Genomic DNA, 25,138 nt, shown 5'->3' with positions numbered 1-25,138 from the left:
CACCCCGGAAGCCCGGGCCTGTGGTCAGCAGCCCCTCGGCCTGGCCTTTAAGTCTCGTACCCCTCCCTGCCGCGGAAGTGTGTCTGGACGCTCGGGGGAGCCACCCTCCCGGACAGGCCCGGCGCCAGCCGCCCTGGCAGGGGGCCAGGAGAGCTAAGGCCCCTGGCCAGGAGGCTTCTTCCCTTTTCATTAAAAAATAATAAGAATCAGGGCAAGGGAAGGCGGGAGGAGGGGGCGGCAGGGGAGCCCCCGTTCCCGTGGGTCTCAGGGCGCTCCCATCTGTCCGGAAGCTTGACTGTCACTTGACTTGGCCTCAAGTGGCCCTTCCACTGAGTCCCCCAGGCTCTCCCTGTCAGGCCTGTGCTGAAAGGGGGCGCTCCAGCCCCTGGCACCCAGCAGAGGTGCAGCCCATTCCCCCGCCCCCGCCCAGAGGCAAAGACTCGGGCGCTTCCTTCTTATCCCACAGAAGCCGAGTTACAGGACTGGGCACTGGCGCCTGCGAGTTGGAGCATCTTTCCAGGGGCCTCGAAGATCTCGAGGGTATCTTCGAGGATAGCACTCCTCGACTCTGTTCCCTTTGGGGCGCAGCCTTCTGAGGGCTGGGAAGAGGGAGCCGGCCGCAGGGCTTCCCTGGTGCCTGGGGCCAAGGGAGCATCTTCTAGGAGAGTATGAGGCCAGCTTGCTCCGCACCCCCCTACACACACACACACACGTACACACACACACAGATACATGCACACACACAGACACACGCAAACACATGCATACACGCACACAGACACGTTCACACGCACACACCACACACATGCATATGCACACACATGCAAATGCAGACATACATGCACACACAGGCACACATAAATGCAGACACACACGTGCGTACACACACACAGGCACACACACATCACATACATGCACACACACAAATGCAGACACACAGGCACACGCAAATGCAGACACACGCACACGCACACACAGGCACACACACATGCACACACAAGACACAGGTCAGGACTTGCTAACCTACTATCGGAAGCTTGGCCTTAGGGTGGGCTGAGGCCTAAAGGTTCTCCAGGGCCTGGCACTCAGACTGCAGACGGTGCTGGGTTTGGGGCCAGGTGATAGTGCAGGGGTGCAAGCGCTTGAACGGTGCGCTCAGGACCCGACTCAGCCCCCGACACCATCTGGAGTGACCCCCGGGTGGAGAACCAGGAGTAAGTTCTGAGCACAATGTGACACTCTCCCCCCCAACACCCTCCCTCCAAGGAAAAGGAAGGAAAGAGACGAATGTACCTGAGTTGCCTGTTCGCGAGCTGCTTCGGGCATTTTAGCAGCTTTCTCCACATGAGCAAAGAGAGCTGTCACCTTCTTTGAAAGTTTTTATTTGCAAACAGGTGATGACTGTACAAATACAAAGAAGTGGCAAGAATAATACTTCGATGGTAGACTCTCCAACGCTTGACATTTTTCTAGATTTGTGCGCTCTCTTTCTCTCTCTCTCTCTCTCTCTCTCTCTCTCTCTCTCTCTCTCTCTCTCTCTCTCTCTGGGATTCTCCATGCTTGCCTGAGTGTGGCCCTGGGCTTCCTCCCTGGTACCACAGAAACAAGAAAAAAAGATGAGTTCACCATCACGTGCCCTCACCCCCAACTGCTAGAGCGCGCAGGGCCCAGGTGTGGGCGCCCCTCAGGGAGGCACCCCCCGAGTTCCAGGAGATGGGGGCTCGTGTTCCCACAGCACTGGCTGCCCCTGCCACCCTGAGCGCTCCTGCCCTTGGTCTCCTGGGGCTGAGCCTCGCCCAGGTTCGCCTCGGGTTTCTCTCCTCGTGGCCTCACGACTGCGTCCAGCTTTGCATCTTTGGCAGGGATTTTTGTCCTTGTGGACTTTCAGGTGTCGCCTTTTCCTGGGGCTGGAGAGAGAGCACGGTGGGGAAGTGTGCGCCCTGCACGCGGCCGACCCTGGTTCCACCCCCAGCACCCCAGATGGCTCCTTCCCCGGAGTGACCCCTGAGCACAAAGCCGGGGTCAGCCCTGGGCACAGCTGGCTGTGCCTCGCCCCACATTTTTTAAAGTTTATTTTTATTTTGTTTGGGGAGCGCATCTGGCTGTGTTCAGGGGGTCAATCCCAAGTGGGGAGCAGGAGGGGGGACCGTACCGCTGTGCCTAGCACACCCCTCTCTCGGCAGGGTGGCTGTGTGCTTGTGTAGGGTGTCCTGGCCTTGGGCGGGGTCTTGGCTTTCCTGGTTTTCTCAGCTGTGCTGGTCAGAGCTGCAGAAGGGGCCTGAGGGCCTGAGGGTAGGCTGTGGGATGGCTGAGAGGGCAGAATAGGAGAGAGAGAGAGAGAGAGAGAGAGAGAGAGAGAGAGAGAGAGAGAGAGAGAGAGAGAGAGAGAGAGAGAGAGAGAGAGAGAGAGAGAGAGAGAGAGAGAGAGGAGAGGAGAGGAGAGAGGAGAGAGAGGGGGTGGGATGGAGAGAGAGAAGGGAAAGAAAGAAAGGGAGAGGAGAGAGTGGGCAGAAAGGAGAGAGACAAGGGTGAGAGAGAGAGAGAGAGATGCTAATAAACAGCAAGAAGCAGGGACACCCACCCCAGCCTCTCACTTCTCCTAATGTGTTAGGGAGAAAGGGCCCCTTCCCTTCCCTTTCCTTCCCTTCCCTTCCCTTCCTCCGTTTGCCTCGTACCCTAGTTAGGAATTCCACTTGGAGAGTTTTTCCTGCCCGCTCTTTTCCTGCCCATCCTGTCTTCCCCGTTTCTTTTTGTTTGATTGTTTTGAGGCCACACCCAGTGGTGCTCAGGGCTTCCTCCTTCCTCTGTGCTCAGGGATCACCCCTTGTGGGCTTGGGGGACCACCTGAGCTGCCGGGATCAAACCCCGGTCAGCCGTGTTGCAAAGGCCAGCGTCCTCCCCGCTGGTCTGTCCGTCCAGCGCCCCCGCCACCCTGGGTCTGCTCCATTTTATCTAACTCCTGGCACCCCAGTTACATTCCTGATCTCTCTGTTCCTGAACAGTCTCTGACTAACCCTGTCTCACACAGAGGCCAGAGGGGGGTCACTTAGCCCCATAGCTAACAATTTCACAGATGGCTTCCGTGCCAGGATGGAAATCCATCTGCTCACTAGTTTCTTTCCTCTGTAATTTCTTCAGTCTCTAGCCCCTGCCCCAGACTTGCATTCCCCAAATATCAGATGTTTCTAGAATCTTCTGCGTCAGCATTGCACATAAAGCTTGTTAGAATCTTAGCTGTTCTCTCGTGAAGGTAACCAGAACCTGCATCTGAGCAGAACTACTCGGATGATTTATGTGCGTGTTGAAGTGCAAAATGGACTGTTTAGAACATTCTGGAAGGATGTGTTCTGTGCAGGTTGCCCCGAAGGCTCTTCTTATGCTGTGGTAGAGAGGCAGGATTCTCAAACTATTCTTAGATCCGAGGGATTCGTCCCCTAAAACGATAACTTGCACTTATTTGTCCAAAGAAGACTTAGTGGGTGGGTCATTTTGCAAAGTTTTCCCTGTCTAGTCCTTGTGTGATTTTTATTCTTTTTAACTCAACTTTGACATCTGCTACTAATTGTTGCCTAACAGGATGTCTGTCATCTGCTGGCAAGTGAATGAAATTATGAGCAAACAAATGTTAGTGTTAAAATATGTCAGTGTTTGCGGTAGGATTCAGCCCAACAGCAAAAGAATGAGAGAAAGAGAGAGGAAGGGAGAGAGGGAGGGAGGGAGGGAGGGAGGGAGGGAGGAAGGGAGGGAGGGAGTTGGGAGGTGGAGGGAGATTGATGGGAGGGAGAGGGGAGGGAGGAAGAGGTGGGGGGAGAGAGAGAGAGAGAGAGAGAGAAAAAAAAACTAAATGTGGAACTTAGCTGATCTACAAGACGGCCAGAGACAGAAGGTCACATGGGTGATGACACGTGCCAGCTATGGGACTTCCCCAGGCCCCGAGGGGGACCAAGGCCGTGCCCATCTCCTGGGGTCCCTGGCCTGGCCTGCTACGCTCCTCCCAGTCTGCAGGTACTGGATTCAGTGGAATGAAAGATGTTTTTTGTCACCTGTCAAATTATTTTGACCTTCTACAGCGAAACCAACATAGCCTGACATTTACCCTGGCCCCACCAGTTTGGTAGCTAAGTTGTCTCATTTTATTTGTGGTTCTAGGAATCGGGCCCAGGATCTTCCCTAAGGCCTGCATTGTCCTGTTGAGCCATGTCCCTGGCCCGATAAATCGTTTTAATTTTTATTTTTTTGCTTGGGGTCACATCTAGTGGTGCTCGGGGGTAACTCCTGGCTCAGTGCTCAGGAGGGACCCCTAGCGGTGCTCGGTGGATCTTACGTGGTGCTGAGGATTCTAACCGGAGCGAATTGCAACGTAAGGCAAGTGTCTTAACCCTTGTGCTGTCTCTCTGCCCTCACCATAATCATTTTTTTTTTTTTTTGCTTTTTGGGTCACACCCAGCGATGCACAGGGGTTACTTCTGGCTCTGCACTCAGGAATTACCCCCTGGCAGTGCTCAGGGGACCATATGGGATGCTGGGAATCGAACCCGGGTCGGCGGCGTGCAAGGCAAACACCCTACGCGCTGTGCTATTGCTCCAGCCCCACCATAATCATTTTTTTAACAAATATCTGGAACCCACAGTTGTGGCTCAGTGACAGAGCAGCTGCCTTAGGCAGGGAATGAGGCCAAGAGTATGGCCACTGGCATGGCTTTTGGGGGTCCCTAGGATCATCTTCACTACCTCAGCCAAGTGTGCAGGCCCCAAACATGGCAAGCGCGAAGGAAAGGGGACCCTTAAAGAAAACACAGACGGCCAGAGTGATAGTCCACTAGGTAGGGTGTACACCTTGCATGCGGCTGACCTGGATTCAGACCCCTTTGCCTGGCAGGAGTGATCCCTGAGCCCCAGGAGTAACCCCTGAGCACTGCTGGGTGTGGCCCAAAACCCACGGTGGGGGGGAGGGGGTGTTGATTGATTTATTTATTTGCTTTTTGGGTCACACCCAGCATTGCACAGTGGTTACTCCTGGCTCTGCACTCAGGAATTACTCCTGGCAGTGCTGGGGGAACATATGGGATGCTGGGAATCGAACCCGGGTTGGCCATGTGCAAAGCAAACGCCCTACCCGCTGTGCTATCGCTCCAGCCCCGGGGTTGTTTTTAAAATAATAAAACCTAGGGAGCTGGAGAGAGAGAGTATAGCAGGACAGCGGGTAGGGCGTTTGCCTTGCACACATCTGAACCAGGTTTGATCTCCAGCACCACATACGGTCCCCGCTAGCCCACTACAAGTGATTCCTGAGTAAGGCGGGAATGGGTGTGGCTGGCTGTGACCCCCAATACAAAACCATATATAGAATTCGCAGTGCTGCCCCTTGCTAAGTTTGACTCTGGTTGGGGTGGGCATAATTGTTCGAGCTCGTTTTGAGCTTCGGTGCCTTATGATGCTCTAACTTGACAAGAAAAGCAGCAGCTAAGACAGACCCCCTTCACCCCCCGCTAGAGGGATCAGCGCCCCTGTCTGTTTCATCGGGGAGTAAGGCACTGGGCGTTCTGAGCCTAAGAATTCAGAAGCAGATGTAACCCCACAGAATGCGTCCATTAAGCATGTCGTAGCCTTACAGAAATGCTTGGCTAAGAGGTCGTGAAGGAGAGCTGGGCAGAGGCAGGCACCTGGAGAGACGGGCTGACAGCGAGCCAGGCAGATAGGATAAGGGAGCGCCTCTAGGGCAGAAAGAGCTAGAAGTTTGGAGGGGTGGATGCTTGGGCCAGCTGGAGCTGGGAGCACAGGCTCGGCTGTGGGAATCGCCAGCTGGAGGCAGGCGCCCCATTCTGCAGAGCTGTGTTGCACGTGGGGGGTTTGCAGAGCCCCGTTCGCACCCATGATCTCGGCTGATCCTGACTGCTCGGCCAGGAGCAGGGGCGAGGAAGTGCTCGCTTCCAGATGTTGGGAGGAGCTTCTGGGGCCGTGTGAGTGCTCCGCTCTGGAGCCAGGCTTGGGACCAGGTATGCTGACTCCTAAACTCTGGCAGTGAAGAAAGCATGGTGGCCTATTGGGTGAGTGTGTGGATGGATGGGTGGATAAGGCGTGAGTGAATGGGGATGGATGGATGGATGGATGGATGGATGGATGGATGGATGGATGGATGGATGGATGGATGGATGGATGGATGGATGGATGGATGGATGGGTGGGTGGGTTGGTGGGTCGGTGGGTGGATGGATGGATGGATGGATGGATGGATGGATGGATGGATGGATGGATGGATGGATGGATGGATGGATGGATGGGTGGATGGATGGGTGGATGGATGGGTGGATGGATGGATGGGTGGATGGGTGGGTGGGTGGATGGCAGAAGCTAGAGTCTCAAGAGAATGCAGATTGGGACCAGGGAGATAACCGAAAGGACTGGACTACATGCACAGGGTCCCCACTGGGATTTCTGGGAACACGTGACCCCCCGCCAAGCACCACCGGGTCTAACCTTGGTCACTCCCATTGTCCACGAGGGAGCCCCCGTCCCGAAAAAAAATGAAAATAATTAGGTCCTACAATTGTCCAACAGAGATAGAGCAGATAAGGTCTGGGAGGGAGATGGATTGGTGAGACGGTGGGAGGGATGGGGCTTAGTGCCTGAGCAGGTGAGAGAGGGGAGTGAGTGGGGCACCTGCCATAGGTCATTCACGGAGCAACAGAGGAAGAAGAGGACGGGTTTGAATCTGAGTGCCCGAGGGGGAGGAATGGAGGGGTGGGGGTGGAGTAAAGCCTGAGGTTGGTGTCCTGTCATGGTCCCTATCAGAAGGCCTGGGATTCTGGGAAAAGGTCTGTGTACACAGGTGATCTGTTTGGCTGTAAGCAATCCAAGACTGACCTTTTATTGCCCCAGCTAGTCCCTTCGATAGTATAAATCACGAAAAAGGGGGAGGTGAGGGGAGGAAAGGTCTTTAGTGCTTACCTGGGGAAAGATATGTTCATTTTGGTGCAACCATATAAGGAAATGCAATTCAGACCTTAAGAGTGAGTCTTTTAAAAAATAAATAAATAAAAATTAAAAATTTTTTTTAAAAAGTGAGTGTTGGGGATCAGAGTGATAGTACAACAAGTAAGGTGTTTGCCTTACTCACTGCTGGCCTGGGTTCGATTCCCAACACCCCATGTAGTCCTCTGAGCACCACCAGGATTCAACCCTGAGCGCAGAGCCAGGCGTAAACCCTGAGCACTGCTGGGTGTGACCCAAAAAAACAAACTAATAACAACTCTCAGTGGTATTCACCCCTCAGTGATACTAACGCTGAACCTCACGCATTCACTTATTGCATTCAGGTCAAAATTAAAAATTAAATGGGTTTTACGAGCCTTCGGTCATTGAGTCCTCATTAGCCCCCCACTGAGGCAGGAACTGATTTGTTCTTACTTAGCAGATAAGTAAGTAAGCTCTCCATGGCGTATTCGATATGCCAAATACAGTAACAATGCTGGGTCTTATTTCCCCCACCCAACCCCCCACCCTGAAAGAGCCTCCAATGCGGCACCGTTGGGAAGAAGAACAAGTAAAGAGAGGCTGCTAAAATCTCAGGGCTAGGAGGAATGGAGCCGTTACTGGTGCCCGCTCAAGCAAATCGATGATCAATGGCATGACAATGATACAGTGACAGCAGATAAGAAAAGTGAGGTTCGGGGGCTGGAGCGATAGCACAGTGGGTAGGGCATTTGCCTTGCATGCGGCTGACCGAGGTTCGATTCCCAGCATCCCATATGAGCACCGCCAAGGGGTAATTCCTGAGTACAGAGCCAGGAGTGACCCCTGTGCATCGCCAGCTGTGACCCAAAAAAAAGCAAAAAAAAAAAGAAAAGAAAAGTGAGGTTCGCTGTCCAGGCGAGTGTCCCCGGTCACCCAGCTCTCAGTCTCCAGTCCCAGAGCTGGCTCAGAGCAGGGGGGTGGTGTCTCTGCAGAGACGATCAGTGAAGCGGTGGAGCTGGGCTGTAGCATGGCTGCAGTGGTAGCTTCTGTGGGGCAACAAACAAAACTCTGACTGAGGGTTCAGTGAGCAGCACACAGCTCGGGAAAGCCTCAGACAAGGACTTAGCAGTTTCCCGTACATTCTTTTAACTGCAGCATTTCGGGTAACTCCTTTAGCCATTTCATTGCAGCAAACAATATACAGTAAGTTATTGTGTGTCTGCCGGGGACAGCCAGAGGGTGGTTAGGTACGTAGGGAAGTGGTGGAGGGAAGATTGCTTTGGTGTTGGGACATGGAAAACCCACAACAACTGTATTATGAACAATGTAAAACCACTGTATCACTGTATCACTGTCATCCCCATTGCTCACTGATTTGTTCGAGAACGCACCAGTACCATCTCCATTGTGAGACTTGTTGTTACTGTTTTTGGCATATCAAACACGCCATGGGTAGCTTGCCAGGCTCTGCTGTGGGGGCGGGATACTCTCGGTAGCTTGCCAGGCTCTCTGAGAGGGATGAAGGAATCGAACCTGGGTCGGCCACGTGTACAGGCGAACGCCCTACCACTGTGCTATCGCTCTAGCCCATGTAAAACCACATTGTTTATGAATAAAGTATTTTCCTTTAAAAAAAAAAGGAAAAGAAAAAAAAGGGGGCCAGAGCAATAGTACAGAGTAGGGTTTTAGCCTTGTAAGTGGCCGACCTGGGTTCAATCCCCAGCATCCCATATGGTCCCCCAAGCACCGCCAGGAGTAATTCCTGAGTGCAGAGCCAGGAGTAACCTTTGAGCATCGTTGGGTGAACGAAAAAAGAAAGAAAGAAAGAAAGAAAGAAAGAAAGAAAGAAAGAAAGAAAGAAAGAAAGAAAGAAAGAAAGAAAGAAAGAAAGAAAGAAAGAAAGAAAGAAAGAAAGAGAGAAAGAGAGAAAGAGAGAAAGAGAGAAAGGGAGGGAGGGAGGGAGGGAGGGAGAGAGGGAGAGAGAGAGAGAGAGAGAGAGAGAAAGAAAGAAAGAAAGAGGGGCTGGAGAGATAGCACAGCGGGTAGGGCGTTTGCCTTGCACGCGGCCGACCCGGGTTCAATCCCCTGCATCCCATATGGTCCCCCAAGCACTGCCAGGAGTAATTTCTGAGTGCAAAGCCAGGAGTAACCCCTGAGCATCGCTGGGTGTGACCCAAAAAGCAAAAAAAAAAAAAAAAGAAAGAGAAAGAAAGAAAGAAAGAAAGAAAGAAAGAAAGAAAGAAAGAAAGAAAGAAAGAAAGAAAGAAAGAAAGAAAGAAAGAAAGAAAGAAAGAAAGAAAGAAAGAGAATAAAGAATGTCACGAGAGGCCAGAGAGGCCCCAAAGGACCAAGCACCGTTTTGCACACAGGAGGGCAAGTCTGCCCTGCTGGTATGTGGGGTCCCCAAGCCCCCAAACCACAAGTAACAAGAATGTCTTGGCAGGCCAGGGGTGTGCCTCAGCAGTAGAGCTGTAGAGCCTGGCATGTATGTGGTCGTGGGTTCGACCCGGGGCACCACATGTGCGCACACACCAGCCAGCCATGGCAGAGCGGACAGCACTGCCCAGTGAGGCGGGAACGAGGGGGGCTGGCTCCCCCCTTGCGGGGGTCCCCGGGATGAGCTGCTCCTTCCAGGGCCCCAGGGTATCTGCACCTCAGGATGACTCATACCCATCTAACCTGCTCCCAGAGAACTCCTTCTGGAACCTTCCGGGCAGGGACTGGGCAGGTCTGCTTCTGGGGTGGTTGGGGGGCAGGTGCCACTGTGCTGATTGTTTGGGGGGCTCAGAAGACCAGGAAGGACTCAGCGGAACGGGGGCCCGGGGGTGGGGTGGGGTGGGGCTCAGGGCAGTTGTAAGGGGCATGGGAGAAGGAAAGCAGGGTGACTGGCCTCGGTGTCTCCTGCCTTTCTGGGGGGCTAGGGGTGGCCCCCTGGGACCTCAAGGCCAGGTGTAGCCTCTTTCCCTGCACCAGCAACTCTGCCTCCCTGCAAAGGCTTCATTACTGAGGCTTCCTCGAGAGAGGCGGGGGCAAGGCGGGGGATCCAAGTCACCCCCAAATCCAGCACCAGGCCTGGGGCGTCTCCCGGAGAAATAGCCACTGAGTGACCGTGCCCAGGATCCCTCCCAGAGACCCCACCCCCCACCCCCGAGTGTGTGAAATGAGGAGCAACGGCGGGGGGGGGGGGGGAGAAACGGGCCCTGCTTTATGCCCAGCTTCGGAGACTTAAATTTCTTTTTCATTTGGTCTTGGGGTCGCACCCAGCAGTGCTCAGGGCTGGCTCCTGGCTCTGCGCACAGGAATCACCCTGGGGTGTGGAGGGACCCTCTGGAGAGCTGGGGGCTCACTGCACTCACTTGGGCAGCCGTGTTCATCCTCCTGCAGGACACCCGTCCCCCTGGCAAGTTAGGGTGGGGCCTGATGTGTTTGGGGGGGGGGGGCGGGGTGAAGAGGGGTAGCTGCTCGGAACTGAAATTTGAGCAGATGTGGCCCCTGGAGGGCGGGGGCACCCCGTAGAAGTGGGGCAGGTGCCTCTCAGGCCAGTTTGGTAAGCCTCTCGGGCTGGGGGACAGCCCAGCGGGCTTTCATGTCCTCTTCCTGCTTTTCTCAGCAGCCCCCTCAGTTCCTGCCTCTGGGGGCCTTAAACCTGCACCTTTTATTCTTCCACAAATGAGCCTCGGTTCCCCGCTGTTCCCCTGCAGTGTGGATGCATGGGGTCACAGGCCTGGAAGTGGTTCTCTGGGGGTCTCAGCCCGAATCCTGGAATAGCCACCCGGGGCCTTTCCCTCAGGGCCTCTGCTGTGAATGCCACTCCGCTTTGTTCTGCGCTTGGCCCCCTCGCCCTGGGTCATCCCGCTTGCCCAGGCTGCCTCCCCTTTTCTCTCTGCTTCTCTCGTTCCCCAGGTGCACTCCTCAGCAGCTTTGGAGTCGGAACTTCACTGCTGAGCAAATGCCCCCATGTGATTCCTGCTCTCTTTTAGCTTTTGTTTTAGAATGTTCTGGAATTCGGGGGGCGGGGTGGGGGGAGGGAACACCAAATCCCTGCCATTGGCTAATGTTAAAAAAATATATTTATAGGGGCTGGAGCGATAGCACAGCGGGTAGGACGTTTGCCTCGCATGCGGCTGACCCGGGTTCGATCCCCAGCATCCCATATGGTCCCCTGAGCACTGCCAGGAGTAATTCCTGAGTGCAGAGCCAGGAGTAACCCCTGTGCATTGCCGGGTGTGACCCAAAAAGCAAAAAAATAAAATAAAATAAAAAATATATATATATATATATAGGGGCTGGAGTAATAGCATAGCGGGTAGGGCGTTTGCCTTGTACGCAGCTGACCCGGGTTCTAATCCCAGCATCCCATATGGTCCCCTGAGCACCGCCAGGGGTAATTCCTGAGTGCAGAGCCAGGAGTAACCCCTGTGCATCGCCAGGTGTGACCCAAAAAGCAATATATATATATATATATATATATATATATATATGCAAATATATATATGTATATATATATTTTTGGGGAATATATATACTCCATGAGACTTTGGAAGCACTCAGGCTAATTTCATTCCGGGGCTCTCACAGGACCAGCGGGCGGCTCCAGCTCAGGTGGTGAGGTGGGGTGCAGCAGCGGGAAAGAGACCACCGTGACAGAACTCTGGCTGCGTGCAAGTCAGGGGGGTTAGGTAGTAAGGATGGACGATTTCCCCTACACAGACCCCGCAGGGCTCTTGCTAGAACAGAACTGTGTGGGCCAAGGGCAGCATCCGGCCAGGCCAGGTCCACTCAAGTTGGGGTCAGGATTGGGGTCATCGTCTTTGTGTGTTTTCTTTCCCCTGGACACTGTGTAGCTGAGAACTGAGCAGGCCTGGCTGCCAACAGTCATGGAAAGTTCTGGACAGGGGGGGCCACTCTACAAACCAGCCCTTCCTGCTCCAGAAATGACTTTTATCTTGATCTTTTTGTTTTTGTTTTTGTTTGGAGAACCAGATAGCTTTCACTTCAGTACAGCAAGAGGGCCGGAGAGTGTAGGAACTGAGGCACAGGCCTTGCACACAGTTGCAGCCCGGGTTCAAATCCCCGGCACCACATATGATCCCTGAGCCCCACAAGGACTAAGACCTGAGCACTGCCAGGTATTGCTTCAAATCCCACCGCCCCCCACCTCTAGTTTGTTTGTTTTTTTTAAAATAAAGGGGCTAGAGAGATAATACAGTGGGTAGGGCTCTTGCCTTGCACGCAGCTGGCCCGGTTCCATCCCTGGTACCCCATCTGTTTCCCTGAGCCCTGCCAGGAGTAAGCCCTGAGCACCAGCAGGTGTGGCCCCAAAATTAAATGAATTAAAATAAAAAATAAATTTTAAATACAGCCAAGTGCAAGGAAGAAATGAACAAGCACATGTGCAAAGTTAGTCAGGGCCCAGAAAGACAATGCAGAGTCAAGGCACTTACCTTGCATGTGGCCGAGCCTGGTGTATACCCCGAGCACCACCAGGTGTGACCTCTGGAGAGGACAGGACTTTGTGGAGCCCCTTCCTCCAAGGATCTGCTTAGAGATGATGAAACTAAATTTAAATAAATGCAAATGAGGACTGGAGCAAAAGGATTGTGGGTAGGGCGTTTGTCTTGCACATGTCCAACCTGGGTTCAATCCCCGGCATCCCAAAGCACTGCCAGGAGTGATTCCTGAGTGAAGAGCCAGGAGTAACCCCTGAGCATTGCTGGGTGTGACCCAAAAAGCAAAAAAATGTAAAATAAAGTAAATGCAAATATGCCTAATTTAGTGCCCCAGGAGCTCGTGGCTCTGGCCATCAAAAAGAACCAGGCATGGGTTCGAGAGCAGGCTCAGCAGGGGGAGGGCATGTGAAGACTGTCAGTGAGCATGCGTGCACCATGCTCCCCTGGGCACCTCTGGGAGGGATAAATAAAAAATTGTAAAAAATAAAATATAAGAATAGACCTTACCGGGGCTGGAGTGATAGCAAAGCAGGTAGGGCGTTTGCCTTGCACTCGGCCGACCCGGGTTCTAATCCCAGCATCCCATATGGTCCCCTGAGCACCGCCAGGGGTGATTCCTGAGTGAAGAGCCAGGAGTAACCCCTGTGCACCGCCGGTGTGACCCAAAAACAAAACAAACAAAAGAAAAGAATAGACCTCACCTTACACATCCTTTTTTAATTGCTTTGTTGCTGTCATTATTGTTTGTTTTGGGGTTACCCCAGCAGTGCTCAGGGCTTACTCCTGGCTCTGCACTCACGGATTCCTCCTGGCAAAACTCACTGAACCATATGAAATTTGGGGATTGACCCCGGGGTGAGTGCATGCAAGTCAAGTGCCCTGTCCACTGTACGGTCTCTAAAAGGTTCTTTTAATAGAACATTTTCCAGCCCCACCTTACATAGTTGAAGATGCACAGTGTTGAACATAGAGAAGGCACTTCACAGATCTTTGTGGATTTTTTTTTGTTGTTGCTGCTGTTGTGATTTGGGAAAAGGCAAAAGATGTACGTGACCTGAAGAGAAAGCAGAGTATGCCGCTGTTATTATTTTGGAGCCACACGGGGCAGTGCCCAGGGCTTACTCTTGGCTCTGTGCCCAGGGACCTGTAGGGATTCGGAAGACCCTATGGGATGCTGGGCAATGAACCCAGGGAAGCCACATGCAATGCAGCTTTGCTGTTCGACCTGCTGTATTATTTCTCCAGCCCCCCGACCTGTGGATTTATTGATCACAAAGCCCCTCTGCTCTTCGTGGGCAGTGTTGCCTTAAGTCACACTTTCAAGTGGCCACACTCGAACCCAGGGCATCGGGCGTTGCAAGGTGTGGTCTCTACCTCTGAGCCAAACCCTGGCCCCTCGAGGTCTGTCCTCACGGCCACGCGGAAGGCAAGCGACGTGCTCGTGGGTTGTGTCATGCAGCACACGTGTTTATGAGAGTCACCGTGAAATCGTGTCCTGTGAAAGCATTGTGTTTGGGGGAGAAGGGGACCCCCAGCGGTGCTCGTTCCGATGCTTGGCTCTGCACTCGGGGATCCCTCCCGGAAGGGCTCAGGGCACTGTCTGCGGTGCCGGTGCCGGGGAGGGAAGCCCTGATGGGCTGTGTGCACTATGAATTCTGAGATGCAGAATGACAAGAGCATTTTCCCCAGCGGCAACCTGGACTATTGTTTTTCCTCGCCATGAAAGCTTTGAAGCTCTCTCAGCCTTAAATGCTGCTCCTAAATGCTCACAGATATTAATCAATAAACCATGAGTCACTCCATCTACCTAATGCATTAACCAGGCACCTACATCCTCTTTCCTCTACCAAATCCATGTCGGCTGTGCAAATCTGGAGCATTAGAAAGAAAATCCTGTTAAGATTAAGAATATTGCTTCCTGGGGCCGGAGTGATAGCATAGCGGGTAGGGCGTTTGCTTGCACACAGCCGACCTGGGTTCAATCCCCAGCATCCCATATGGTCCCCCAAGCTGGGTGTGACCCAAAGAGCAAAAAAAAAAAAAAAAAAGAAAAGAAAGAAAAAAAAGAAAAGAATATTGCTTCCTGTGTTTCTTCTTCTTTTTTTTTTTTTTTTTGGCTTTTTGGGTCACACCTGGCAATGCACAAGGGTTACTCCTGGCTCTGCATTCAGGAACTACTCCTGGCGTGCTCAGGGGGCCATATGGGACTCTGGGAATCGAACCCGGGTTGGCCGTATGCAAGACAAACAACTACCTGCTGTGCTATCGCTCCAGCCCCAGCCTGTGTTTCTTCTTGCCGGATCCATCCTTTGCTGCTGTGTCTTGTCCATGACTTGCCCTTAACATCTCCCAAGTGCATTGAAGTCAAGTGTGAGGAGAATGGCGACTTAGCTAGGATTCTTTGTCCCTTTAATCACATCTGAAGCAAGATGACTGGTAGATTTTCCCCTAAAATCCCAACCAGTCAACTACGTTGCTTGCAACCTTGGAGGCTAAGACAGATGACAGGGGATCAGTTTCCCCAGCTATAAACTGTTTTCTCCTTCAACCCCCACTTGGATTGTTGTGGGGTGTTTTTTTCGGGTTTTGGGTTTGTTTTTTTTTTTAAATAATAGATGTTATTTTTTAGAGTAGCTTCAAGTTTATGGAAAAATCTGTGCAGAGAGTACAGAGAGTTCCCATCTAAACTTGGATCTTAAAACCACAAAAGTTATCATTCTAGACAGAGGGGCGGCAAAACCCCCAGTTCCCAAGTCTGGATTTCTGAGTGCCCGATGATCACTCTGGATGACATCACAAAATCTAGAAGGATGCTCTTTTCCGAAAGAAGTCTAGGACCTTGCTCGAACACATTCCAGAGTTATCAGCCTGTCCCCCATCAGAACGATGGCCACGTGACTCAGGGACTGCCTTATAAAATATGGGGAACCCCCCCCCATTTCCACTCTCCACTCCTGATAAACCCTCCTGGGAATATCTTTTTTAAGGATGGAGTTATTCACGGATACATGATAGTTCATCAAATGGATTTATCAAAATTTTCTTGGCCATTCGCCCATTCTAGGAGTTGTAAGCTGCTTTCTTTCTTTTTCTCTTTTTAGTGGTGTTGAGGATGGAACCCAGGTCACATGCATGCCAGGCAGGGGTTTGACCACTTGGACACACACACACATACACACACATACACACACCCTCCCTTTTTTTCCCCTCTTGCCATTACAGTGATGTTGCAATGCGAAGACTTGACATTAAAGCTTCCCCTTTGATGATAAGATTCTGATGATAAATTCTTTTGATACATCCTCATACTTATTTTAGTTTGGGGGGTCACACAGAGCAGCGCACAGGGGCTATTCTCGGTGGTATCTGAAAGACCATAAGGTGCCCGAGATCAAACCCAGAGCTCCCGCAGGCAAAGCCAGCGTCCGCCCTTGGAGCCCTCTCTCCTGCCCTCATTCCCGAATAGTTCTCTGTCAGTCAGTGTCCTACCTCTGTCACTCCTTTTGTAACTCACCCGCTAGACTTACCAGCTCATTTCCTGCTGGCTTGTTCTGCTTTTAAAAGCCACTCCCGGGGAGGTGGGAACCATCCAGGGGAAGAACTTGAGACTCAGGATTTCATTCACTACTAATTCTCAATTCAGACCACAACTTTGTTACCTCAGTGCCTCTCTGCTCATTCCCAGGCCTCCCTCCTGTCCCTCCCCAGGCCTGGAGGAGGACCCCAAGGCACTTGACTTTGAACAGTGGCCGGAATCAGGGCTGATTCAACCAGAAGGGGTCGTTGATCGCCTTTAAGGGAAACGCGCGGTGACTGCCTTGGGTCAGAGCTAACCTCCTTGGGCAATTGTGGAGAGTCTCATCTCGAGACATTTTAGAAGGAAACCAGCGCTAGAGCAAACAGCAGACGTGGAGGATTCTTGCCAGCACAAATACCAGCAGCAAGCCCTTGGATGGGAAAGGCTGAGCACTTAGACTTTAGGGTCCAAGCGGAGCGCGGGGAGCCGGCAGATGCGGGGGGTGGGAGTGGGGTGTGCCTTGTTATTAATAGACACCAAATTTGTGTCAAGACCGTGTCCCTAGACAGCCACCCCTTGGTTCCTCCAAAATATCTCATTCTCTTCTGAGGCGTCAGATTTAATTAATGTTCGCGGATGCCTCCCCTGCGGGGATGAACCAGAGGATCTGGACAGTAAGATTCCCGCAGAGCTGGAGCGGCTCTGTAAACTTCCTCTGTTTACCTTCTCAAGGGCTGGGAAGATGTTCCCTTAGACCAAACAAATGGCAAGGGGGGTGGGGGAACTAGAGGAACTTAATCTCTTTACCCAAATGTTCTTGACTCTCTTTAATCCCTGTATCAAAACTCGGTCAGGGGGGCTCGCTCGCTTGGATTTTGGCCAGTGATTTTGGCACCCGGGGCCAGTGGGACCTTGCCTGAACTGACCATCCCTGTTTCAGGATCTTTGCAAGTGCTTCCTTCTACCTCTGCATTTAGTAAGGAAATTAAGCTTTTTTTTTTTTTTTGAAGTAAACAGATTTTATTTAGAGGTTTCTAGGGGAAGGAGGAAGGGATAAGTGGGAGAGAGAATAGTAAGAATAACGCGCTCAAGAGAGAACGCGGGCTTCTCCAAGGGTGGAGAGAGCTCTACACACATCCTAGTTCTAGACACGAAAGCATGAAAGTAGACATCTCAAGAGGGGAGATGCGGGTGACACATGTGCTCGGGCACCACATGTGCTCGGCCACGTGGCACAAACAGCACAGGGGCTCAGGCAGCATATGCGCCGGAAATTAAGCTTTTTAATGAAGAGTCATAGACTTGGTTATCCTTGGTAATGGAATTAAGGACAAGTTTTGTTTTCTTCTTTTTGCTTATACACTTTTTGTTTATTTTGCAATGAACTTCAGCTATTGATAAAATGAAAGATTTTTGTTTGTTTGTTTGGGGGTCACACCTGGAGGTGCTCAGGGGACCACATGTAGAGGGGAGCAGGCATCAAACCCAGCTTGGCGTGGGCAAGGCAAACACCTTCCCCGCTGTGCTCTCTCCAGCTCCTGGAAAATGACCTTTTTCGTTAGAATATTGCATGCATAAAACCCTATCATTAAAACAGTATTGTAAACCATGGTGCCTCGATTTTTTTTTTTAATTTCTTTTCATTCCTTTTTCCAAATGTTGGGCTCTGTTACTGCTTTTCATCTCGTATCTAACCTTCCCTTTTCCAGCTTCTCACACACCCTGTTCTGTCAGAAAGCAGCAGAGTTCATTTTTTGAGAAAAGATTTCTTTCCTGACTCTCGAATTTTCTAAAAACAACCCACTGTTTCTCCTTGCCCTCACCAAGCGGTGATTGATGTTACACCTGCCTCGGGTGTGACAAAACCCAAGCGATGAATAAAGCCCTTTTGTGGTCCTTGGCTATTGGGAGGCTGGCAGAAGGCCCGGCCAGGCACCCCGAGAAGCCGCTCTCTGGGCCGTTTCTTTCTCTGCTGCGGGCACCGTCGTGCCAACCTTCAGGTACTTTAAGGATAACACCTGTACCACTCACCTTTTTTTTTTTTTTGCTTTTTGGGGTCACACCCGGCGATGCACAGGGGTTACTCCTGGCTCTGCACTCAGGAATTCCCCCTGGCAGTGCTCAGGGGACCATATGGGATGCTGGGATTCGAACCCTGGTTGGCCGCGTGCAAGGCAAACGCCCTCCCCGCTGTGCTATCGCTCCAGCCCCTGGACCACTCACCTTTGACGCATTGCTGTGTTCTTTCAGATTTTTGACAATGAAGCCAAAGACCTGGAGAGGGAAGTTTGCTTTATTGACATCGCGTGCGATGAGATTCCAGAACGCTACTACAAAGAGGCCGAGGTGAGTGAGGGGCGGCCCGCACACCCCGGGAAGACGGGCGCCCCCCTCCGGCGGGAGCCCCCTGCCTTTCTCCGGGTTTGTTTCCCCGTATGCGGACTCAGCTGGAGGCACCTCCTCCCCCCCCTCCCCCCCCCCCCCCCCGCGCCCCGAGGCCCCTCCCCAGCTGCCATCCTGTCTGGCTTTAGTCTGTCTCCCCACCTCTGCCGGCGTTCTGGGGTGTCATGTCTCCACACCGCGAGGTTCTCTCACGTCCTGGCACTTCTGAAAAAAAATATATATAACAGAAAATGAACAAACAAACAAAAACACAGCCCACCGTTCCTGTTGCTCCCCAAAATCTCTCCCCCTCTCTCCCTTTCTGTCTCTCATTCTCCCCTTCTCTCTCCCTCTCTCCTCTTCTCTCCCTCCATCTCTCCCCCCTCTCCCTCTCTCTCTTTCTTTCCCCCTCCCTCTCTCACTCTCTCCCTCCCTCTCTCTATTTCCCTCTCTTTCTCTCTCTCTCTCTCCCCCCCACTCCACCCCCTCCCCTCCCTCTCCCCTCTCCGGGACCTGTGTTTTTCTTTTATTCTTTTTATAGATATTGAGCCACAGCCGGCTGTGCTCGGGATTCATTCCTGGCAGGGGTCGGGGAGCACGTGGGGCACTGAGGGTGGCGCGCAGGTCGGCCACGTGCAAGGCCAATAAATGCCCTACCCGCCGCCACCGTGCTGAGTCCGGAGGGGCTGTGGGTTGTAACGTGCACGGACGGTCCCTCCTCCCTCGTAGAGGGACCTTAAGTCTTGCACCGCTTCCTGGGGGCAGGCGCCCTTCCAAGACAGGACGCTCCTTCCTGCACGCTGCTCCCTCTCCGTCTGCCAGAGAATCCTGGCTTGCAGCCGCCCGGAGCTGGTCCCCTTCCTTCTCTGGCCTCCGGGGTAACGCATGCCCCGCCGGGCGAGACACAGATGCAGCCATTTGGTTGTTTAGCAACCTGCAGCCAATCACGGCAGGTTTGTACTCAGGGCCCCAGACTCGTCCTTGAGCCTCCCCACGTGGGCCCGGAACCTGCTGGCTCCCCCATCCGTCAAGGGCCTGATTTCAGACCCGCAGCCTGATTTCAGAGTCCACAGCCGGGAGGGGCAAAGTCCACCCCGACATCGATGCCTCCCTCCCACCCCCCACCCCGGGAGCTTCAGGTTCCGTGGCTCCACTGTGTGGGACATCGGAGACCAAGTGGACCTCGGCGAAGGCTGTAGGCAGGCGGGTACCGACGCAGCGGGCCCTGAAACAGCGTGAGGATTGGAGAGTTGGGGGGCCCGCTGACGGCAGTGCCTCCGTGCCCACCAGCCTCCTTCGTGACTCCTCCCCGTGTGCTGCCCAGCCTGGCTGTGGACTTGCTTGAGGCGGGAGCAGCTTGCCCTGGCAGGGGGAGCGTGTCCTTGCTCTGCGGAGGTGATTCCCCGGGGAGCAGGTGTGGTGTTGGATGACTTGCAAACAGCACGTCCTGCAGGGCTGAGCCAGTCCCTCTGGCTGGGGCTGGGGGCAGGGCAGCCGTTGTTCCTTGAGCCCCAGGAGCGAGCGCTGCCTTCCTGTCTGCCATCCGGGCTTCTTGGGGGTGCTCTCCCCCCACACACACACACACTGGGAATTAATCTCAGCTGATCCTCTCAGAACTCCACGGGGGGTTCCCCATGCTTCTGGGGAAAGTCTGGAGAATAAGACACAAGTGTCGGGCTGGAGCAATAGCACAGCGGGGAGGGCATTTGCGTTGCACGCGACCAGCCCGGGTTCGATTCCCAGCATCCCATATGGTCCCCTGAGCGCCACCAGGGGTGATTCCTGAGTGCATGAGCCAGGAGTAACCCCTGTGCATCACCGGGTGTGACCCAAAAGGCAAAAAAAAAAAAAAGACACAAGTGTCATAGCCAGACCGCCAGGGCACTGGGTCCCTGAACCACCCCAGAGGCACCTTCTCGTGCACAGACGTGGGGCTTTTCCTTCTGGCTCCGTCCTTCCCTCCATCCTCCCTACTTTTTTCCTGTTCAGGTCTCAGCTGTTGGGCAGCCATCCCCAGGAGGGCGCTGGGGCTTGAACCCAGGACCTTGTGCAAGCACGGCAGGTGCTCTCCTGATTAGCCCCAGCCCCTCAGTGTTCTGGATGCAGCTTGAGCAAGAGAATTGACTATTTCATTCATCCATTAAGATGCACCAGCTGTGGGGCTGGAGCAATAGCACAGTGGGGATGGCGTTTGTTTGCCTTGCACGCAGATGACCCGGGTTCGATTCCCAGCATCCCATAGGGTCCCCTGAGCACCGCCAGGGGTAATTCCTGAGCGCAGAGCCAGGAGCAACCCCTGTGCATTGCTGGGTGTGATCCAAAAAAGAAGAAAAAAAAAAAGATGCACCAGCTGTGCCTCCCAGGGCCACGGAGCTGGCACAGAAGGTAAAGGGCTTGCCCGGCCTGCTGCCGACCCAGGCTCGACCCCCAGCACCACACACACATGGTCCGCTGAGCACCACCGGGGGTCACTCCTGGCCACGAAGCCGGAACAGGCCCCGAATACTGCGGTGTGCGGCCCAGACCGCCTCCCCGTCCTCCAGATACGCTGTAGGGAGTGAGAAAGAAGGCAGCCTTGATTCTGGAGGCTGGGGGCAGGGAAGATGCACGTTCTGGAAGCGAGACGGGCTGCACACTGAGAGATGGAAAGAGATGGGGGGGAGGGTAACGGGCAGGAGCACGTGCGGGGCCGGGTGACTGAGGTTCCGTGCAAGTGCAGTCGGATGCCTTGGAGGAAGTTCAAGCTGGGCCGTCACAAGGTCTGACTCGTGCTCAGGGCTTACTCCTGGCTGTGCCCTCAGAGGTCACTCCTGGCAGGGCTCAGGGGACCAATCTGGGGTTCTGAGGAACTGAACCCGGATCAGCTGCGTGCAAGACAAGTGCCTTACCTGCGATGCTCTCTCTCCGGTTCGGTTTTTTTTTTTTTTTTTTTCTTAAAGCTTTCTGGGCTTTTCTCTCCTAATCTGCCTGGCTCTCTGTCGGCATCGGAAACGCAGCTCCGTGTCCTGTGCCGAATGCTGAGGTGCTGGCGCACGAAGCAGATGCCAAGAGGTTGAAGCTTTTATTTTTTGGTTATTGTTGTGTGTTTGGGGGTCACCCCTGACAGTGCTCAGGACTTACTCCTAGCTCTGTGCTCAGCAATCACTCCTGGTGGTGCTTGGGGGACCATATCAGATGGAACTTGGGTCAGCCACACACAGGGCAAGAACCCGATCTGCTGTGCTATCGCCGCGGCCCAAGAGTTGATGCTGTGGGACTGGAGCGATAGCATAGCGGGGAGGGCATTTGCCTTGCACAAGGCCGACCCGGGTTCGGTTCCCAGCATCCCATATGGTCCCCTGAACACCGCCAGGAGTAATTCCTGAGTGCAGAGCCAAGAGTAACCCCTGAGCATCACCGAGTGCGACCCAAAAAGAAAAAAATATTAAAAAATAAGAGTTGATGCTTATGAATTCAGACCGCCAGGGTCATCCCGGCCTGAAGGAGCGGGCTGAAATGCTCGCTCGCTCTCTTTGTTCCACTGCTCCCTGGAACCTTCAAGCCCAAAGTCCAGAAGGCCCATCTCGTTAAATGACAGGGTGGGAATGTTTCCTCTCGGTACCCTCCAAGCAAAGGCAGAGAAGAGCATTCTGGGAGCTCTGGAGCCACTGAGCTTTGCCGGGAGTCGCTGGGAGCCCAGCCCGGCACTTTTCCTGTTCTCCTCTTGCTAGCACTGCTGTTTCCTCTCAATGCCGAGGGCCTGAGTTTCAGCTCCCAAGAGCCTCTTGGCCTCAGGTTTTGTTTTCTCTGCATTCCCGGGGCCATGCTGGGTTATTTTAAAGTAATAATAATGTATAATAATAATCAAGGCCGGAGCAATAGTACAGCAGGGAAGGAGCTTGCCTTGCACACAGATGACCCAGGTTTGAACCCTGGCATCCCATGTGGGCCCCTGAGTGCAGAGCCAAGAGCAACCCCTGAGCACTGCTGGGTGTGGCCCCAAAACAAAACAAAAAAAGATCAGCTTTGGGGCTGGAGAGATTGTACAGCGGGTAGGGCGTTTGCCTTGCATGCGGCTGACCTGGGTTCAATTCCCAGCATCCCATATAGTCCCCTGAGCACTGCCAGGAGTAATTCCTGAGTGCAGAGCCAGGTGTGACCCAAAAAGAAAAAAAAAATCAGCTTGACTTCTCAGGCTGAGAGCACGACCATTCGTCTCAGCACAGCCCCGCCAAGGCTCTGTCCCCCATCAGAACCCCAAATCATCTTGCGCCCCATGTCATAGCACCCCCGAAGCAGCAAAGAGGAGACAAACCCCCCAAATCCGAGCGGGTTGGGCCTGCTCTGTGGTCGATACCTGGCGCTCGCCTCTGCCAAGCTTCCCCTCCCCACCGTGGACGTGCTGCCAAGATTTCAAGGTGAAGATCCGGGCCCAGGATTGAGAGACGCAGAGCTGCAGAAGGCCCCACACAGAGGCCCGGGCCCTAGTGTGCGGGTACGGGAACACAGCTCCGTACCCTGCCTTGGGAGTAGGTCCGGTCTGCCAGTCTCTGAAAGGAAGCCCTGGAGGTGCCATCCTCCCCCGCCGTTTGCCGTGGCGCTGCCTGGTTCCTGGCAAGCGTGGAGCTGACCACCCTGGGTCTTTAGTAGTCTCTGCTGCAGGGCACTGCAGTCACCAGCAGACAGAGGGCAGAGAGAGAGAGAGAGAGAGAGAGCAGGCATTGAGGCGCTGGCCTTGCAACTGGCCGGCCACAGTTCAATCCCTGGCACCCTATGATCCCCCAAAAGTGTCGAGTCTGTGGTCCCCAGAACCACAGGGCTGGAGCATCACTGTGTCCACCTCCAAGATAAACTACAGGAATGGTCGGGTCTGTCCTGAGAAGAAGGGAAAAGGAAGCTCGGTCCCTGCTAGGAGAAGTTTAGGAATAAGGGAATTTATCTGTATGCTTTGCTTTTTTTCCAGCAATCCTCAGGGATTGATGGAAATGGAAAGCAAAAGTGTCTCAATGTGGGGGCGCAGAACTGCTTGGGGGTGTCTGGAGATGATAGATGGCACTGGGGGGCTTGGGGGGGTTGGTTGGTTGGTTGGTTGGTTTTCAGTGCCGTGAATTGATCTCAAGGCCTCACCGTGCAAAGCCAAGGCTGCACCACGGAACCACAGTCCCAGCCCCCACTGACATCTTTTATGGGTTGTTGTTTTTTTTTTTCTTTTTTGGGTCACATCCAGGGATGCTCAGGGGTTAGTCGTGGCTCTGCACTCAGGAATTAGTCCTGTCGGTGCTTGGGGGACCATATGGAATGCCAAGGATTGAACCCAGGTCAGCCAGCTACATGCAAGGCAAACACCCTATCCACTGTACTATCGCTCCAGCTCCTATGTTTGTTTTTGATGTTTGACCCACACCCAGCTGTGCTCAGGGCTTACTCGTGACTTTACACTCAGGGGTCACTCCTGGCGGGGCTCAGGAGACTCTCTGGGGTGCCGGGGATTGAACTCACATCAGCCTCATGCCAGGCAAGTGCCTTACTGACTGTCTCTCAGCCCAAAAAGAGGAATTTCTTGGTGGGGTGCAAGGAGGGTACATCTAGTGGTGCCCGGGGCTTACCCCTGACTCTGCACTAGGGATCACTCCTTGCAAGCCCCAGGCAACCGTCAGGGGGGTGCTGGGGATCCAATCCAGCCATCTGCAAGACAAGTGTTATCATTCTAGCCCCAGAGATCACTTTTATTGTCACCACTGGAAAAAGAGGACTTTGTTTGCACTGGCTGGTCACATAGCAAGATGGGATCTGTGTGTGTGAGGCCCCGGGTTCGATTCCCAGAAGTAAGTCACTTCCCCGGCGTCATAGAGGGTCCCTCAGGCCCCAAGAAGAGTGATCCCTGAGCACAGCCAGATCTGATCCAACCACCCGCCACCCAAAGCAGCAGACTCATTGGTGAATTATTTGGTATTCCCAATAATTGGTGAATTATTCCCACTGCTGGTGCCAGGCACCAAAGTTGCATAGGCCACGGTATCTGGGTCTCATCCAGCCTTTGGATTTTATTCTCTTTACTGTAACAGGGATCGTATAAAAGAAATCTCTGGTGCATCAGTAATCACCAAAGCCTGGAACTTTCTTTCTTTCTTTTTTTTTTTTTTTTTGCTTTTTGGGTCACACCTGGCGATGCACTGGGGTTACTCCTGGCTCTGCACTCAGGAATCACCCCTGGCAGTGCTCAGGGGATCATATGGGATGCTGGGAATTGAACCCGGGTTGGCCGCGTGCAAGGCAAATGCCCTACCCGCTGTGCTATTGCTCCAGCCCCAAAGCCTGGAACTTTCTTGTGGAGGCAGTGGCATCGGGCTGTGGGGACGTGTTCAGGGGTGCTCAGGGGCCCAGTTCACACCCGGAAGTGACATGTGGTGCCCTACGATGCCAGGGATTGATCCCAAGGCCCCACCAATGCAGTCCTATGCCCCACTGGAGCCCTGCCACCTCATAAGTGTAATAGTGCTTTCGGCTCATGTGGAGACGAAGGAAGAAGGACGGGAGAGGGTCCCTGAGGAATTCGGACCGCCCAAGATGCAGGAGCGTGCAAGAGATGGGGAGTGGGCGTTGGTGCTTAGGTAAAATCTGATTTAAATCTTCCCCTTGAGTTGGGGACTATGGGAACTCTTGAACCCAGACTCCAGGCAGGACCCTGATTATAGAATCTTGGGGCGGGGGCGGGGTGGGTGGACACAGGAAGACCTTTGCAGCTATTTCAGGGCGTGGGTATCCAAGGGGGGAGAGAATGGAACAAAGAGATGCATCTTCTCCGGTAGCTGTCAAGGGCGAGAGATTAAATGCTGTTTGCGAAGCCTGACGGGCCG

The 25,138-nt window shown here is 53.5% G+C and overlaps 1 protein-coding gene across 1 annotated transcript in view; it reads left to right on the top strand.

Annotated features, from left to right (window-relative positions):
* PITPNC1 (phosphatidylinositol transfer protein cytoplasmic 1) overlaps window positions 1-25,138 on the top strand; it is a 262,102-nt gene that overhangs the window by 195,990 nt on the left and 40,974 nt on the right. The window contains exon 6 of the mRNA XM_055133683.1: window positions 18,171-18,266. Within this exon, the coding sequence (XP_054989658.1) occupies window positions 18,171-18,266 (96 nt within the window). The remainder of the gene's footprint in view (window positions 1-18,170; window positions 18,267-25,138) is intronic.

Source organism: Sorex araneus, chromosome 3 (genome assembly GCF_027595985.1).
Source record: "Sorex araneus isolate mSorAra2 chromosome 3, mSorAra2.pri, whole genome shotgun sequence".
Taxonomy (NCBI): domain Eukaryota; kingdom Metazoa; phylum Chordata; class Mammalia; order Eulipotyphla; family Soricidae; genus Sorex; species Sorex araneus.
This window is presented reverse-complemented; position numbering and strand designations above follow the sequence as displayed.